Raw genomic sequence first — 18,320 nt, forward strand, 5'->3', positions numbered from 1 at the left:
ACACGATAAGGATCCCAGGATCAGCTGGGGATCTACCAGTAGATCGCGATCTACTGGTTGGACATCCTTGTACAGATCAGGCAGCTTCTGACACAGTGCCCACCTGCACTATGCATTTAAAATAGTAGAATTCCACTTTCAACAGTTGTGACTTCCCCCAAAGAATCTGGGTAATGGTAGTTTGTTAAGGGTGCTGAGAATAGTTAGGAGACCCCTGTTTCTCTCTCTGCTCCCCCAAGCTACAGTTCCCAGAGTTCCTTGGGGAGAGCGATTGGTTGTTAAACCACTCTGGGAATTGTAGCTCGGCTCACTATTCAGTATAGTTTGAATTTCCCTTTAATCATGTTGGTCATTTGCTTGTCTGTTTTTCTGTAGATTGTAAAGGTGATCTTGAAATACTCTTTATCCTCTAGGTCAGGGGTCAGCAAGGTTTATCTTGCCTGGGCTGGATCCGTCCCTCAGAGATCCCTCTGTGGGCCGGATGCGATTTTCAGCATCTGCGCGTGCGCAGACACAATTTTTGGCATCTGCATGTGCGCAGACGTGATTTCTAGCACCACGGAAGCAAGTCCTCATGCTGTGCTGCGCCGGTTTAGCGCAGTGCGTGAGTGGGCAACTCAGTTTGGGGGCGGCTCGGGGGCCGGTCAAACGACCTCCGCAGGTTGCTTCTGGCCCTTGGGCCTTAGATTGCTGACCCCTGCCCCAGGTCTTCCTGGAAAGTTAGTGACCTCCACTAATCACTTTGTGCCTGCCCTTTGTCTTGGTAGTTCCTTCCCAATCAATCCATTGTTTGTTGTGTATTACTTAAAGGAACCTTGAAAGTCTACATCTCCAAGCAAGTCTTTATGGCCCTAGAGTTAACGAACATGCTTGCTTTCACTGTGGCGTTGCTCTGTTGCACAACATTTGGTTTTGATATATTGCGATTTATTGGTCAATTTATAAATAAGGAGCTTGTATAATGTCTTGGACAAGGTGTCAGACACTAGATGTGGAAACCACTGGGTGACCCCCAGGGCATAATCACAATGTCTTAGCCCAGCCTGAGAAATCAGAACTCTAAACAGGTACACCCAAAGACATTTAGCAAGGGGTTACCAATGGGGTGCCTGTGGGCACACACATTAATAGTATTATATAGTATGTTTTGACTGGTGCCCAGAGGATTTTCTCCCCACCACCACCACCATAGGCGTGGAAGAAGCATTCTATTGTAACCAATATAATAGATTGCAGTGTGTTCTTGGGTGGGTGTGGGTGTAGACGTAGTAGTGTCATCCAGTTTGCATATGCCCACATATGCAAAAAGGTTGTCAACCCCTTTGATTTGCTGATCCTAAATGTCCAGATTGCACTCTTAAGATCTTTTGTGAAGTTGGAGGAAAATCCTGCATTTCAACTCTTGGCTCATGCCAAGAGTTCAGTCAAAGCTATGCCCCTGCCTCTTTTTGTGTCATCAGAAGGGAAACCTGCAATGCACTCCTTAAATCATGCTCTGCATTCACTTCTGGCCACTTAATATTGAAGGGAAATATTTGGTGTCTTGCCCCAGGTGACCATTTAAGAATGCTTGCATGGTTAGCTGGCACTGATTGCAAAAACATGTTAGGAATTATGAGGAGTAGTAATTTTATCTCGCACCTCATCCTAAAAGCCTCAGGCCAGGAAGAGTATTTTTTTAAAAATAATAATAAAAGAAAACCTAGATCTAAAATGCATGTTTAAAAATGAATTAAATTTATATGAACCCTATTCCACTAAAAGCTTAAAAGGAGTTAACTCTGTGGCACTTATTGTGTAATCCATTGACTTCTAATTGCTTTCTGTCACAAGCTAGCATTTATTTGGCATATTATTTTGCTGGCAGTTAAGTGCATCCATTCTGCACAATGTTGGAATGGAAGCTGATGTTGCTGTTACTTACAAAGGATGTCTAATGTCTAGACACCACGCAAACACTTTTCAATATCTTAACTTTCTCCCTTGTTTACAGCATGCACATTGTTCACCATACAACGGTCATTCATAATTTGGGGAGCAGTCCTCAGTCAAGGTGCACATACAGGGTTCTGGTGTGGGGTGATAGTGTGACATTCCAGGGAGCATTGAAGTTCTGGTACAGGCAATCTCTTTCCTTCCCCACATGACAGTGACTAGACTCTCACAGATCCACACTGGATTTGTAACCTGTGGGGTGATTTTGGATGGCGAGAGCTTAAGGAGAGTTGCTGCTTTTGTTCTCACAATTATTATTATTTTTCTGTAGGATGAGATGAGAGAGATTCTGCTTTGTATCTCCAGCAGGGGATTGCTAACTAATCTACTGAACCTTGCACAAAGGAGCAGGCTGTAGACATAGCCACATGCTAGGTTCTCTGTACATTAACAGGTTCTTGTTGGCTGGGTTGGAGATCCTCAGAAGATCCTCTCTCTTAGAGAGGAAGCCGAATTCAGAAAGCTTGAGGAACCCTACCAAACACAAAGTTAAACCAGAGATCTGTTTACATCGAAAGAAAGTAGATTCGGTTGAAACACTCCAAAATATTACACAAGTTCAGCAGTGCAAAAGCTTTTATATTGTGGTAATTAAACGCAGAAAGGTAGTAACAGGGGCCGAGGCATAAAATCTTGGCTTTCCTTCTAGATCAGCGATTTAGTACCAAGCCGTGACTTCTCTCCATTCCAGTGATACCGTTGATTTTCCTATTTCTGTCGTAGAACTCATTTTCCGCTTCACTGTTCTACTTTAAGTGACTCAGTTGTAGACCATCTAAGACTGCTCATCGACCCTACTCTTGACTTGAAACCTTATTGTTACAATTGGTACATTCAACTGGTGGCATTCTATAGGTTGCTTGCTTTCAGGCAAAGTTCCAGGGATATAAATCTAACAGCCCACTGTTATGATCACACCATTGCCACCATCTTCCCACCCTGTAAGGTCTACAAGGAAAGGATTTGTAGGTACCTGCTGGGGATACTCCCGATCTGGGTATGTTCCTTTAGGAGCATGAATTGTAACAGACAACTCTTGGGGTCTGTGTTGTCTCTGCAGTTCTACAACATTGTTCTGAATGTCCGTTACATAAATATTCTACCAGATTATAATTATTGTTATACGTTGTCGTCGTAACAAGCCCACAAGTTATTTGACCTAGTAACAGATTTAAGGGTTTACTTCAGATGTGTGTGTGTATATATATATAATAGCCCTGGGAAGGGTTGTTATTTTGTTATTATTGTGTGTGTTGACAGAACGGAAATTCATTGTTTGCTTCTGATTGCTTTGTGGCTTTAGAATGCATTGGTATCTCATCTACAATGAGGAGCAGTGTTGGATTGTGTGCTGCCATGAAATAATAATAATAATAATAATAATAATAATAATAATAATTTGTTATTTATACCCCGCCCATCTGGCTGGGCTTCCTATTAGAGACTGGGACAATACAGTTGTTTCCGCCAGTTCTCTGTTCCAGAAGGAAGTAGCAGGTACTAGGAACTGTGTGATGGGGAAATAGAAAGCTGCCTTATACTAAGTCAGCCCATGTTGCTCAGAGTTGTCTGTCCTAACTGGCAGCTGTCTGTACTGAAACTGGCAGGGTTTCAAGCAGGAGACTTTCCCTGTCCTACCTGGAGATGCCAAGGATCAAAGCTTTTGCTTGCAAGGCATGTGCTATCCACTCTGACCTGTGACCTGTTCCTTTAGGTGCATTGCTGTACTCAATGAAGAATTCTCAGGGTATGAAACGGCACTCTTTACAGAGGTGTGAGCACTTGCTGGGGTGTCTGTGTGTGTAATCTTTCCTCTTAATTTCCCCATTCTGCCCAAGCTGGCTTTTGTGTGTCATTGTCAGGTTGGATCTGGATGTACAGCAGGGGCTTGTCCCATTTCCCAATCAGCTTTGCACCTTTTCTCCCTGCATTGCTTGTGCCTTTATTGCAGGATTTCCCTAGTTTCTCTTTAAAGGGATTGCTATTTCATATTGTCTTTCTTCTCCTCTGATCTGCTTGGCTAGATCCCGGGGACAAAAGTGGGCTCTGCCAGTCAGGTCTGGAGGAAGTGGAATCGGCATATTCCTCATACAAAGAGAGGCAGGCTTCCACTGTGTTGCATTAACCTGCAGCGTGATGACACATTACAAATCCAAATATATAAGCAGATAGTCAAAATGAGTGGACTGGTAATGAACATGCTTTTTTTTTTATCAGATGTTTATAGGAAGAATAGTTACCCAACTGTTTTCAATGCTCCAGATCCTGTAGAATGAATATTACACATGTTTCCTTTTTTGCCCTTTGCTTCCCCTTCTGAACTATTGGGCTGGTGTGGGTGCGATTAATTTGTCAAGCCTGACTTTAGAGACCTGCTCTACAATCTATTCACTCAGCTTTTAGGGAAATTAGGATCAAGTAGTTCTGCTTGCAAAGGGACCAAACTAACAGTAGTTTACAATGTATGGTGGACATTGCTTGGAGGGCAAATGCCCTTAGGAGCCGGAATTGCCTTGGAACAACAGCTGTTGTTCTTTTGTCATTCACAGTCCCTGCCAGGAGTCAAGGAGGAACAGAAGTCTCCCTTCTCCAGACAGCAGCTGTTCCTCTTCATTTGTACACTGGGTTGTAGAGAGAAGCGGGTAGCAGCTGACTCTTCCCACCTGCACATAAACAAGTTTGCATGTATCGAAAGTGAGGGGAAGAGGTCTGGGTTGGAGTCCAGAATCATCACCCACTCCCACTGTTTCTGCTATGGCTTTAGCACTGCCAAAGTTGAGCTGCTGTTTTCTTCCTTGCTGTAGAATGGATCCACTTCTGCTTCTGTTTTGATGCAGTCACATGTAAAAATCAGAATGGAAGAAAGAATTATACTACAGGGTGCCAACCATTGGGGGGTCCTTGGCACTTTTACAAACTGGAGAAATTGTTGTGGGCATCAAACACACAAACCCTTTCCAACTATTATTGGAGTAGGGTGGGGTTTCCATGACTCTTTGACCCAGAATGTGACCCAAATCTATGGAGCAAGACTTCCTTGAGGAATCCTCTTGGTTTAAGCTTCTTGGAGGGCCTGGACCGTGGGAAGGCAAACTAAGGCCCAGGGGCTGGATCTGGCCCAATTGCCTTCTAAATCTGGCCCACAGGCGGTCTGGGAATCACATGAGTAGGGAATTACATGAGTAGAATGTGTCCTTTTATTTAAAATACATCTCTGGGTTATTTGTGGGGCATAGGAATTTGTTCATTCCCCCCCCCCAATATAGTCCAGCCCCCCCACAAGGTCTGAGGGACAGTGGACCGACCCCCTGCTGAAAAAGTTTGCTGACCCTTGGGGTAAAAACTGGCTGAACAATGCAGGATCTTTGGGTTGTTAGGAACACAGTCGGTGTTGTCAAGAGTTCTGCGTAGAGGTGTTGGAGCTGGGTGTATTTTTCAGGGTTTTGTCACAGTTTATTGGGATAGTTCTGATTATGTGTCACAGGTAATTAGTTCATACTTGTGCCTGGCCACTAATCAGGTTGCCTTTTCTGGAAATATGGAGCAGGTTGTCTCTGTCTGTTCCATTTTCGTGTTGCCATCAGCAGATCTGCAGAGCTCTCTTTCTCCCTTGCCTACCATTTAAATGTGATTTAGGTGACAGATGCAAAAGAGGTAATTATCAGATGACATGGCTGAAGAGGGTGACCTTTAAATGATACAGGATCCCCTGAGCTGTTGAAGATTTTCAGAACCACAAGAGCATAATTTCCAAGCAGAGATGGAATGGGACCCTCTCAGATGATTCCAAGTTCGATGAGTAAAACTATGTCACTGATTCAAAGAAGTCAGTAGGGAGACACACCCAACTACACTATATGCAAAAATTTAACTTTATACTTTTCAAGGTCTGCATATTTTGGCATAAGGCTTCCTGGGAGATAATAGACAAAAGACATCCATTTACCATTGTACTACCCAGCTTGAGAATGCAAACCTTATTATTAAATTGCCATCATCCAAATCAATTCAAATCTACCGACGACAGCCAAAGGTAAAAGGATTATTAAAAATATATATTTAAAAGCACACAGATGGATTGGAAGGGGCCCTTGGTGGGCAACAAAAGTGGGTTTCTGGGGGTACTGTGGTACCACCCTAGGACACACAGGTTTTTCCCCAGAGGATTATTGTTAGGACTTCCCCTCCCCCCAAAAAATCACCCTTGTCTTTCATCTGGGTAAAAGAAACTCCTGGTTAAGAAAATGTATTTGATAGAGTACCATTCACTTCTCCCCACCCCCATTCTTTAATAATTAGTTTTTAAGTCGTTATGTGTACGTTATAGGTATAATGGCAGAGGTTGATCCCCAGGAAAAACCAACTGATTCAAGAAATGTGTATGTGTCTATCCGAGTTGATCTTCTTAAAATTTGCCTGGCTTATATTGGGTTGTGGCTTCCAGGTTTCCAGTAGGGGGACCGCCCAACATCCATACACATATTGGCAGAGTGGCTTCAGATTGTAGCACAGGGAAATAACGGTTATCATTTATTAAATTTATATCCTGCACTTCCTCTCAAAGGAGCCCTGTTTTTGCAGGTGAAAGTAAACTGACTCCTAGATTACCTGGAAGACTTTAGATACTGGGTTCATCCCAAAGAGTTGGGAACGTTTACAATATTTTACAAATACAGGCCCAGTTTAGATGATCTTTTGAGGCTTCGTGTCCATGTGGTTTACGAAGCCAGAAACAAGGGCTGGGACCAAGTTCCCGTCCTCCCCTCCTCCTTTTCGGTTCTTTGGAGCGAAGGTGCTGGCTGAAGTCCCCTGTTAAATCTCTGCTGGAAACTCTGGATTAATGTCAGGTGACAAACCAGTACAGGGGTCAGCAAACTTTTTCAGTAGGGGGCCGGTCCACTGTCCCTCAGACTTTGGGGGGGGGGGCAGACTATATTTTGAAATAAAAATACCGTATATTTCGCCCTATAGGTCGCACTGTCCCATAAGGCGCACCTAGTTTTTTGGGGGGGAAATAAAGGGGGAAAAATGATTTCCCCCCCGGCGCGGGGCTGGGGCGGGGGAAGCCCGAACTTCCCCCGACCCCAGCCCCCAGAACAGGCAGCTCTCTGCAAGCCGTGGGAGCCCAGCGCCGGGCTCCCGCAGCTTGCGGAGAGGTACGCGAAGCCTGGACGCGCTGAGCTCAGCGCCCCCAGGCTTCAGCATGCAGGCAACTCGCCCAGCGCCGGGCTCCCGCTGCTTGCGGAGAGGTGTGTGCAGCCTGGACGCGCTGAGCTCAGCGCGCGCAGGCTTCAGCGTGCACGCAGCTCCCGCTGCTTGCGGAGAGGTGCGCGAAGTCTGGAGAGCGAGAGGGGTCGGTGCGCACCGACCCCTCTCGCTCTCCAGGCTTCAGCGAAAGCCTGCATTCGCCCCATAGGACGTACACACATTTCCCCTTCATTTTTGGAGGGGAAAAAGCACGTCCTATAGGGCGAAAAATACGGTATATGAATTCCTATGCCTCACATATTTATTTTTAAGCACATATTCTACTCATGTAAAAACACCAGGCAGGCCCCACAAATAACCCAGAGATTCATTTTAAATAAAAGGACACATTCTACTCATGTAAAAACACGCTGATTCCTGGATAGTCCGCAGGCTGGATTTGGAAGGCGATTGGGCCGGATCCAGCCCACGTGTCTTAGTTTGCCTACCCATGAACCAGTAAAATAAGCCAGGATCACAGCATGGTTTATGAAGACCAGAAAACCTGTCCCAACTGCCCCATGGTAAATTCTCTAACTGTTCTCATTTGTTCATGCACATCCCTAAACTGCTTTCTGAAGACTGTTTATATGCTTTAATTGTGGTGCAATATCAGATAATTGTTTTAATATAATGCAAAAGTAATTGAGGTGACTGAATGCAGGCTTCTTGAAGTGTTGTTCTAATATTACAGTAAGCAAGTTTCTGATTAATTTAGCCTCAGGGTGTCAACTTTTATTAAGCAACCTAACAGGAAACCTTGCACAACAAAAGAAGAGCATAGCTGGGAAAGAGCAGAGAGAGACAGTGAACAAGAGCTTTGATTTTTCAGAATAACTTTCTGACTGAGGTCTAATTTCGGATTCCTTTCAAGTGGTTAGCTTTTTAACAAAGTTACTTTTGCTTGGGAACACGTTCTTATTCAAAGTTTTATCATTCAAGCGGTTTCAAAATTTTGCAAAATGCCTCACTAAGCAATTTAAGTGCTTTGTTTTTCTTCAATATCTGATGTTTTAATTTCTCTACTAAATTCCTTATTAATTTACATGCATTAGAGATCATTTTTTGCTGAAAGGAAAACTCGAAACTGGAATTTCTCTTTGACAAAACTGCTCCATAAAAAGAAACTGATTGTGTGAAATCAGTTGCTCAACTGGTTTTTATCTCAAAACCTTGCAGAGTAGGTAGAGTCGTGGCCTCTGACACTGTTCTTTACAAATTAATAGTGAAATTTGGGTTTTCCCTGTTCGGGAACTCAGCAGAGAAAAGGGTGAACTTATTGCCGATGTAAAGATTGCAGGGGAAAAGAGACTGAATTTGGTTTGCCTGTTTTTCTGTGTCTCCTCTTAAATAACATTGAACAAGAAAACCCTCCTGAGTTGGTAGTAAGTGTGGTTTGTAGTCATTGTGTACACCCCAGATGGTTCATAAAAACCCTTTGAAATGCCATCTGTCAGGCGTGTGTCCAGCCGGCAGCCTGTCATTTCGCTACAGAAAAGCGGAGGCAGGAATTCCCTTGCCCCTTGTTTTCTTTACTACCTTTCTGAATTGTAGTTGGGAACATTTGCTTAGATGCAGTGAAGCCGAGAGTAATCCTTGCGCTACGCAAAAATGCAGAATGTGGGCGTTTGCAGCCCCGTTGATCCCACAAAATGAGAGGGACTTGCCAGTGATACTATATCTTAGGCTACAGTGGAAATTGGTATGTTTTAAGTTACTAGCTTCTTGACATTACAAGGCTCTTCTAGGTGCGTTTATCTTCAGAGCGCAAGTGAAAAGCCAGATGAGATACAATGGGTCATCCTAAGTGTGAATGAATAAATCAACATCCTGGGCAACTCTTTGTTCTCTGAACATCCTGGATGAGCAATGGACTTAATTTGTGCCCACAAGAACAAACTCCATCTGATTCAGATGTGCTTGTTTTTGCTTTGAGCACTCATTGCTGAAGTAGAACATGGAAACTTTAAAGCCCTACAGTTGTATCTCAGTAACAGAGCAAGTATACTCTGCCTTGGTTTGTGAATTTCCCCTCCCCTGAAGGATGTGTGGTGTGCATGTATTTTGGTTGTATGTAGAGAAAACTAATATGTGTAGTTCTTCCACTGAAATTAATGGCAGATGGATGCACTTACCATATTTTTCGCTCTATAAGACGCACCCGACCATAAGACGCACCTAGTTTTTAGAGGAGGAAAACAATGGGGGGGGGGGAATTCTGAATCAAATGTTGTTGAAGAGGCTTTGCGCTGCTATCCCTGAAGCCAGAACAGCAAGAGGGATTCCTGCACAGCTCTCCCTCTTCTGTTCTGGCTTCAGCGATAGCTTGGTGGCCTGCATTTGCTCCATAAGACGCACACACATTTCCCCTTACTTTTTAGGAGGGAAAAAGTGAGTCCTATAGAGTGAAAAATACAATAGCTTTCCCTTAGTTATATTTAATGGGTTGGATCCAGAGAAACACTGGGAGTAGGCATGGGAGGTGAATTTTGCACCCCTTCTTCCTCCCTAGAAAGACTCTCCTAAGGATGAGGGGTTCCTGCCGAATGGGGTGGTCTGGGGTGTCAAGAGGGAAGGGGGAGGAATTATTTTTTAAAACTAAGGAGGAACGAAGAAGCACTTTCAGTGAGAAACAGCTCATCTTCCAGCCTCCCCTTCCATTTGTGTTCTTTTAGGTCCAGCCCATTATTATCTAAGCCCATCTGAATTCATAATTCATACAGAGTGTTTTAGCAGACCACCCTACGTTGATAGCAAGGGCCTCTGCAACATTCAGATTTCAGCATCCCCAGAAAATTAAGAGCAATGGCTTGAAACAAGTAGAACTATTCAAATGCCTTAGAAAATTAGTCTGCAGTTTTGACAGATGTGTTGATGTAATGTAAACAAAGGCGGAGAAGGATGATAAAACGTTAGTAATTGTCATAAAAAGACAGATGGAAAATGTGGGGGTGGATGCCAATAAATATTTCATGCAAGTTCTGGGTTGTTGAGGAAAGCTTTGTGAAATCGAATAAAGCGAGTTTCCACCCAAGTCCCCCAGTATAAGTTGACTTGGAGAGGATATGGGATTGGTGAAGATTTGCATGGTGCTTCCCTTCAAAGGCCAGAAATGGATTCAGTTAAAACGTATCTTCAGACACCTGGACCAGAGCCAGGGCCGGACCACCCATGAGGCAAGGTGAAGCAACTGCCTCAGGCAGTAGGATCCACAGGGACAACAGATCCAGTTTCCAGCAAATGCATCACCCGCTGCTACGAGCTTATGCCATTTTTAAAAAATGCAAATCTTTTAAGGCACTGCTAGACTCTGCACTGTGCTTGGTGTGGGATGGTTGTTGTTGCAGACACTCATGTATGGTGCTACTTTACTTTGCCTTTTTCCTTGGTACGTGGCCTCTTTCCCCAGAAGATCGTGGTTCCATTTCCCTCAGTAGTGTCTTGATATGATGATACTTGTTTCGTCCTGATGGTGGTAAGGAAGCCTGAAAAGTCATTTTTGTTACCCTTTTTTGTCTCCCCTTAGGCACAACACGTCCTCCACGAGAAGGAGAAGTGCCTGGTGTGGACTATAACTTTCTGACTGTGCAGGAGTTTCTTGAGCTTGAAAAAAGCGGGACTCTTCTTGAAGTGGGAACCTATGAAGGTATGTCATAGTAATGTGGGCTCAACGAGATGCCTGTGATGAAGGACAGCTTCTAGAAATGCTTGAGGAACTTCTTTGGGAAACTTAGGGCCACCGCTTGCTTTTTATTATTATAATGGCACCATTTCAATCCCACCCCCTTTAAAAGCTTTAAAACAGTGTTTTGAAAGGTAGGAATTAACATGGCAATGCTGAGGATTGTGTTGTGTTGTGTTGTGTTGTATTGTATTGTATTGTATTGTATTGTATTGTATTGTATTGTATTGTATTGTATTGTATTGTATTTTTTACCATTCTTCATCAAAGATAGATCCCAGGGCAATTTCGAAACGTTACACAAAACAGAACCCAATTCACAACAATAAACAGATTAGGAAATTATTAAAAAGCAGCAATAAAAGAGGGATGTTTCTATGCAAACAGCTGCAGTGCAACATGAGAATAATATTAAACCTTTCAACAACAACAACAACAACAACAACAACAAATTCCCCTCAGGGCTGCATGAGCAAACAGTTCTTATCAGGCATAAGAAGCCCAAAAGTGTAGGGGCCATCCATACTTCTAAGGAGAGGGAGATCCACATTCAGAGGGCCACTATAGAGAAGACCCTGTCTTATGTCACTGCACAGCCATCATTGAGTATAGTGTCCCCCCACCTCCCGCCCCCCATTTCATGATCTAGATTGGCTAATTTGCAGGGTTGGGATGTGTTCCCTCAAATACTAGACCCCAAGTTATTCAAGTCAAGCATGCCAGCATTAACACTTTGAATTGAGCCTTGTTACGTATAGGCAGGCAGCCCACAGAGATCCTGCAAATATGCCTGCGTGGGTTCATCAATAAGAGCTCTGGCAACTTTGACATTCAGTCCCATCCAAAGGCCTGCTGAAGTTAATGAATAAGTTAATATTTACTTATTTTGGATTGCCTGGGCGGATGCTGCGCTAACCACTTTGGATGTATTGGTTTGTTAATGGTGCTGCAGGCTGGTTTGACAACTGCTGCCTTTTAGACTGCAATCCTTTACACACTTACCTGGGAGAAAGTTCTGTAACATTTAGCGAAGCTTTTTTCTGGGTTGAGTTGAATGGGATTGCTTTTCGCTAGCCTGAATTAAGCCAGTGTTTGAGCTTTTCTGACTATAAAGCAAATAGTTTTTCTCTTTCTTAAACTTAGGAGGCTTCCTAGCTGAGATTCAGAGAGGTAATGACATTTGTCTTTTTAATATACAGAAAAATGCGAAAATTACAGCAACAAATGTCAAATTATTGGCTGAGAATTTAGAATACAGTGATACCTCGGGTTAAGTACTTAATTCGTTCCGGAGGTCCATTCTTAACCTGAAACTGTTCTTAACCTGAAGCACCACTTTAGCTAATGGGGCCTCCTGCTGTCGCCGCGCCACCGGAGCCCGATTTCTGTTCTTATCCTGAAGCAAAGTTCTTAACCTGAAGCACTCTTTCTGGGTTAGCGGAGTCTGTAACCTGAAGCATATGTAACCTGAAGCGTATGTAACCCAAGGTACCACTGTATACAGGTCCTGTGCCCACCCAACTATGGGAGTTTATAGTTGACAAGTTGCAGTGATGGGAATCACTAGTGACCTGCTTTTCAAGTTTGTTGTGAGGATGAAGAACTGTAAAGAATTGTAAGACACATAATAATAGTAATAGTAGTAGTAATAATAAAATTATTATTATTATTATTATTATTATTTATTCCCCAGCCACTCTGGGCAGCTCCAGAAAAATATTAAAATACAGTCATTCATCAAATATTAAAACCTTCCCTAAACATAGCTATTGATACAATTGTTACAACTTTAATGACTTACTCAGCATCTTGGCTTTTGACTGCAAGTTATGTAGGACTTGAAGTTGGACATCTTTATTACTTTCAGGATTTTGTAATGGTGAGTAATAATATCAATAAACAGGAAGTGTGTGTGTGTGTGTGTGTGTGTGTGTGTGTGATGCCCTCTGGATGTTGTTGAACAACAATTCCCATAACCCCCAGCCAGTCAGGGATGATTGGAATTGTGGTTCGACAATATTCAGAAGGTATCATGTTGGCTGCTGATGTTTTAGAGGCAGGACAAGAAATGCATTTATAGATTTTTGTCAAGTCACTCAAGGCTTCTTTGTATCACAGCAAAGTACCACCCCGTCCAAGTTTATTTCATTTAAGAGTATTTTAAGATGCTATGATTCATCCTCTGGGCATGAAGCATAGTTTTGTCAACGAGAGGGAGAAGTTATCTTTAATTACTTCTGTCGAGGTCTGTTCAAAATGTAATAAGGTGGCCTTTTAAAACAACAAGAAGTCATACATTTTGAACAATGAAGATTTAGTTCTGTTTGGAAGCAATTAACAACTCAGTTGCCTTAGGAATATTAGTCAAGGGTTCCATTGTGTTTCAGAACCTCATGCTCATTATTTTTTTATTAATAAAATAATTCAGGCCTGAATTCCAAATTTATGGAACTTTGCAAATACTTGCAGACAACCCCTAAACCGACTCACTCCAGTTTTCATGTTTACACATGAAGCTGTATGCATAGGAATGTTCAGTTGTGTGCTCTGAGTTTTTCCTATTCTTTGCAAATAATGGAGGAGCCCTCAGATAGTTTATTGTTTATTTTATTTACCATTTAAAAGATTTTTTTAGGCTCTCTCGTTCATCAGTTTGATGCCAAGGTGGTGTACAAAGCAAGGCCAAATACACAACTATAAAATATAACAACTGTGGAAATACTGGCAAAGCAGTAAACCACCGTCAGAGAGACTACACGACTGAGATACAGCTGTTATGATACAGTTATGGTATCATAACAAAGAAGGCTTGCTCTTTCATTGAAACATGGCATGTAGAAGCTTTCTCTGACAGACCTTAGGACACAGACAGGCTGCTATCAGGAGAGACACTCCGTGACTTGGGCCATTTAGGGGTTTAATAGTTGAAAGGTACAATTGTGGGGAAAGAGGGGGGAGGGAGAGAGGGAAGAACAGAGATGGGGGGCTGTTGTTCTTTCATTTTATTGCCTAGTGGGGTTATGTAAGCATCATGTGGATAGGTCCTTTGTTTATATATACACAATCAAATGGAATAATTTCCACATAAATCATAATCAGATCTAAAATAAAGATACAAAAATTAATATCAATAACAGCAACAGCCCTTCCCCAACAACCCCCACCCTAAAAAACCCCAATAAAGGTAAAGGTAAAGGGATCCCTGACCATTAGGTCCAGTCGTGACTGACTCTGGGGTTGCAGCGATCATCTCGCTCTATAGGCCGAGGGAGCCGGCGTTTGTCCGCAGACAGCTTCCGGGTCATGTGGCCAGCATGACTAAACCACTTCTGGTGAACCAGAGCAGCGTACGGAAACGCCCTTTACCTTCCCGCCGGAGCGGTACCTATTTATCTACTTGCACTTTGACGTGCTTTCGAACTGCTAGGTTGGCAGGAGCAGGGACCGAGCAATGGGAGCTCACCCCGTTGCGGGGATCGAACCGCCGACCTTCTGATCGGCAAGTCCTAGGCTCCGTGGTTTAACCCACAGCGCCACCCGCTAACCAATACCCCAGCCCAATAACTGAGCCTTTGTAGCTGAATTGATCAGGACCCCACCCTCCCAGGCTAGGTGGAAAAGTACTGCAGGCCAAGGAGCAGGTCTTCCAGGACTCAGAACCAAGATGGAACAGATTAGGTGGTTGTAGGTGTGGCATATATTGCATGGTGAGGCCCCAAGCCCCACCCCATTTCTTAGATAATGAAACACACAGACACCCATATTTTGGGTTAATGGGATAATTAAGGCCACAACTTTATTGGTTACAGATGTGAGCGGTATTGGCTTAGGCATTGGAACTGAACCAACTATATCTGACTCCTGCCCACCATGCAGGTAGTCTCATAAGGGTCAACCACCAGTAGGGGGAGCTCTGTTGATGTGCATCAACTGCGAGCTCCCCCAGGATCACCGATGGGGTCGTGGCATGGCCCTAGCCCATACCCGGGCTTCAGACAGGATCCACACCCCCGGATCCCTTTAATGGAATACCCTTAAAGAGGAGGGGCAGGTGAAGGCCACAACCTCCCCTCCCATTAACCAGGTTTACCAATGCCTAACCGCCAAACCTTACAAAGTTGTGACGATTGCTGCAAGGCAGGCAAAAACCATGTGGCTGGTGCCAGTTTGCCAAGTGGGGAAATTCCTACCTGGCCCCCGCAACAGGCGACCAACTGTAGTCCATAGCAAGGCCAAGATGGCAAACGCACGGAAATATGGTGGGAGGGCAGGAGATCTGACGCAGGAGGAGAAAAGGAGACTGAGCCCTGGCTGTGAGGATGTTTAAATCAGGTGAGCCACGTCCCCCGGTCAACCAGATTGGTTGGCCGTGGGTCGTGACACAGCCGGGACTCCCAATGACGCGAGTGGCATCGCCACGCCCCCTGCTGTACACAGAGAGTGCTCATGGCCAGCCTGCAACTCCGCCCCCCTGGGAAGGTGAGCAGTTTTGTCAGGAGCAGAGCAATTAGTTTCCATTCATAGCATAAGATGTACTTACTAATGTTTCTATACAACAGATCAACTCAGTACAGTGGTACCTCAGGTTACATACGCTTCAGGTTACAGACGTTTCAGGTTACAGACTCCGCTAACTCAGAAATAGTACCTCAGGTTAAGAACTTTGCTTCAGGATGAGAACAGAAATCGTGCAGTGGCGGCACAGCGGCAGCAGGAGGCCCCATTAGCTAAAGTGGTGTCTCAGGTTAAGAACAGTTTCAGGTTAAGAACGGACCACCAACACGAATTAAGTTCTTAACCCGAGGTACCACTGCAATCCGAATGGCCCTTTAACCCCATTAGATCACCAAGATCTAATTGCAGTGGAATATTTTATTTTCTCCTTATGCTTATGCTCTTTTAAAACTTTTTTTAGGCAATGTCAGTGTGGTGTAGTGGTTAAGAGTGGTGGACTCGTAATCTGGTGAACCGGGTTCACGTCCCCGCTCTTCCACATGCAGCTGCTGGGTGACCTTGGGCTAGCCACACTTCTTTGAACTCTCTCAGCCTCACTCACCTCACAGAGTGTTTGTTGTGGGGGAGGAAGGGAAAGGAGACTGTTAGCCACTTTGAGACTCCTTAGGGTAGTGATAAAGTGGGATATCAAATCAAAACTCTTCTTCTTCTTGATAGTTTTCTTTTTGAAATAATATTGGTGTTGTGTAAGTTCTACTTTTAAAAGGTGTTGGTGATTATTATTTCTTTGGTCTTTATTACTTTTCAATTTATTTCCAACACGATGCAATTTGTCCTTGACAAGGGTTGGCAGTGGCCTTTTAATTTCAGAAAGTTGAAGTTATGATGAATGCATTGTTGAGATTTCATTTTGTCCACTGAAGGCCACTCATTCCACCCACCGTGAGAAAGGAGCTATTATGATTCTGCGTTGTTAGAAAGCTGAATGCTGCTCACTGCAGCACTGTTATTTGGGCTATAATTTAATGGTCTGTGGATTCCTGAGGTAATATTTGGGGAACTAAGGTAACTTGGCCTTATCCAAAGGAGCCCAAAGGGTAACAATAAATGTGGATCTGTGTAAAAGGCGTCAAAGGTTAAATTGTGAAATCTAATCCACTCACTAACTTTTGATAAATTACAGTCCTGCAACACAGCAACCAATCAAACAGATGGTAAACAATTTTCTACTCCATCAAAACCTTACAAATTATCTTTAGCTGGAACCAAACGTTACCAAAGACATGAGTGGAGTTTTTCCCACCCCAACAGTTAACTGATTGTCCTTTGCAGTGTAGAGAAAATGTTGATGTGATGATGCCACATCACTTACTATGTTTTTATATACGTTGGACCCAGAGTGCCCGGGGCCACCCAGTTAGATGGGCAGGTTAAAAATAATAACATTATTTTCTGGTCCCTCCTATGATATCTGTATTAATGGTTCTACACACCTGCTCATCAAATGTTACTGAATTGCTATCCAGGCATTGAAGAAGGGAGGAGCACATGTCCGGTGTCCATTTGGTCCAGTGTAGCACAGGGGAATCTGTCAGCTTCCAGAAGTTTCCGGACTCCAGCTTCCATCATTCTTGCCCATTGGGTGATATTGGTTGGGGCTGGAGGGAACTTGCGAGTCTCAGCAACGCCTGGAAGCTCACAGATTCCTGATCCTGGACACAGTATTAAATCCCTGGTCTAGTGTTACGTGTGAAGCCCCCCCCCCCCCATGTGTGTCCTATTCTATGATCTCCTCTGTTGTCGCTTGAATCTAGTTGAACTTTGGCTGGATGTATATGGCTAGAAACTGCTGTGCAAATGGTCAGTTGTAGGATGTTGTGGGTCTGTTTTTTGTTGCTCTTGGTTGAAGAAACTCAGTCAAGCAAGCTTGTCCCTGACATACTTTGGGAACCGCTGTATTACTGTATGAATCATGGGTGCGGATTTCCCAGTAGAGTCGCTACAATGTGCAGCTGGAAGAGAAGAGGTGTGCAAAGGTTGGAGAAAGAAGTATCAGGGGAGGGAGTCCTATTTGCCATGAAACAAACACCCCTCTGTAGCCTGGAACTGGAGTGTGCGGAGTGCCACTCATTGATTGCTGTGGACAGCCTACAATGAGAGACTAGGATGAGGCCAACAGGTTCAGGGGATCCTCTTTGTCGAGAGAGCTTTTGGGGTGACGTGTGGGTTTCTTTGGGCTCTGACTGAGAACCAGGGTGTGTGGGCTGAGTCCTGAGGCAGAGCCAAGAGCATGAGAGGAGGTGCCTGGGAAGGCACATTAGAAGTTCTCTTACTGATACCTGTATACAGCGGTGCCTCGCAAGACGAAATTAATCCGTTCCGCGAGTCTCTTCGTCTTGCGGTTTTTTCGTCTTGCGAAGCACGGCTCTTAGCGGCTTAGCGGCTATTAACGGCTTAGCGGCTTTAAGAAAAAGGAAACAAACTCGCAAGAACTCGCAAGACGTTTCGTCTTGCGAAGCAAGCCCATAGGGAAATTCGTCTTGCGGAACGACTCAAAAAACGCAAAACCCTTTCGGTCTAGCGAGTTTTTCATCTTGCGAGGCATTCGTCTTGCGGGGCACCACTGTATATTTATTAGCATTGCATAGATTTGCATTGAGGCTTCATATTTGTCTTTTTAGACTCATCCCACACCACTTAGATCTATTTTATATGTCAGTTGCTACAGGTACATAAATGACCTAAAATAAAATAAAACAAAAAATAGTATCAAAGGCATTTTAACTTTATCACTAAATTGCAGCAGATGCAGAATGGCCTCCAACTGTTAGGTGCTTCTGCCAACAATTAAAAACTTATCTTGTTACCTGAGCTTTTTCTGACCATATCAGTTCTTGGCATTTCTGGCTACTACAAGTCATACTGTTTTATTTCTATATTG

General features: G+C 43.8%; 1 protein-coding gene across 13 annotated transcripts in view; it reads left to right on the forward strand.

Moving 5' to 3' along the window:
• The window catches only part of MAGI1 (membrane associated guanylate kinase, WW and PDZ domain containing 1), a 480,056-nt gene that overhangs the window by 346,729 nt on the left and 115,007 nt on the right, over window positions 1-18,320 (forward strand). For all 13 annotated transcript variants that reach the window (XM_080995595.1, XM_080995596.1, XM_080995599.1 and 10 more), the window contains exon 3: window positions 10,769-10,888. In XM_080995595.1, coding sequence (XP_080851721.1) covers window positions 10,769-10,888 — 120 coding nt within the window. The remainder of the gene's footprint in view (window positions 1-10,768; window positions 10,889-18,320) is intronic.

The sequence above is a fragment of the Podarcis pityusensis genome (genome assembly GCF_964106645.2).
Source record: "Podarcis pityusensis genome assembly, chromosome: 2".
Taxonomy (NCBI): domain Eukaryota; kingdom Metazoa; phylum Chordata; class Lepidosauria; order Squamata; family Lacertidae; genus Podarcis; species Podarcis pityusensis.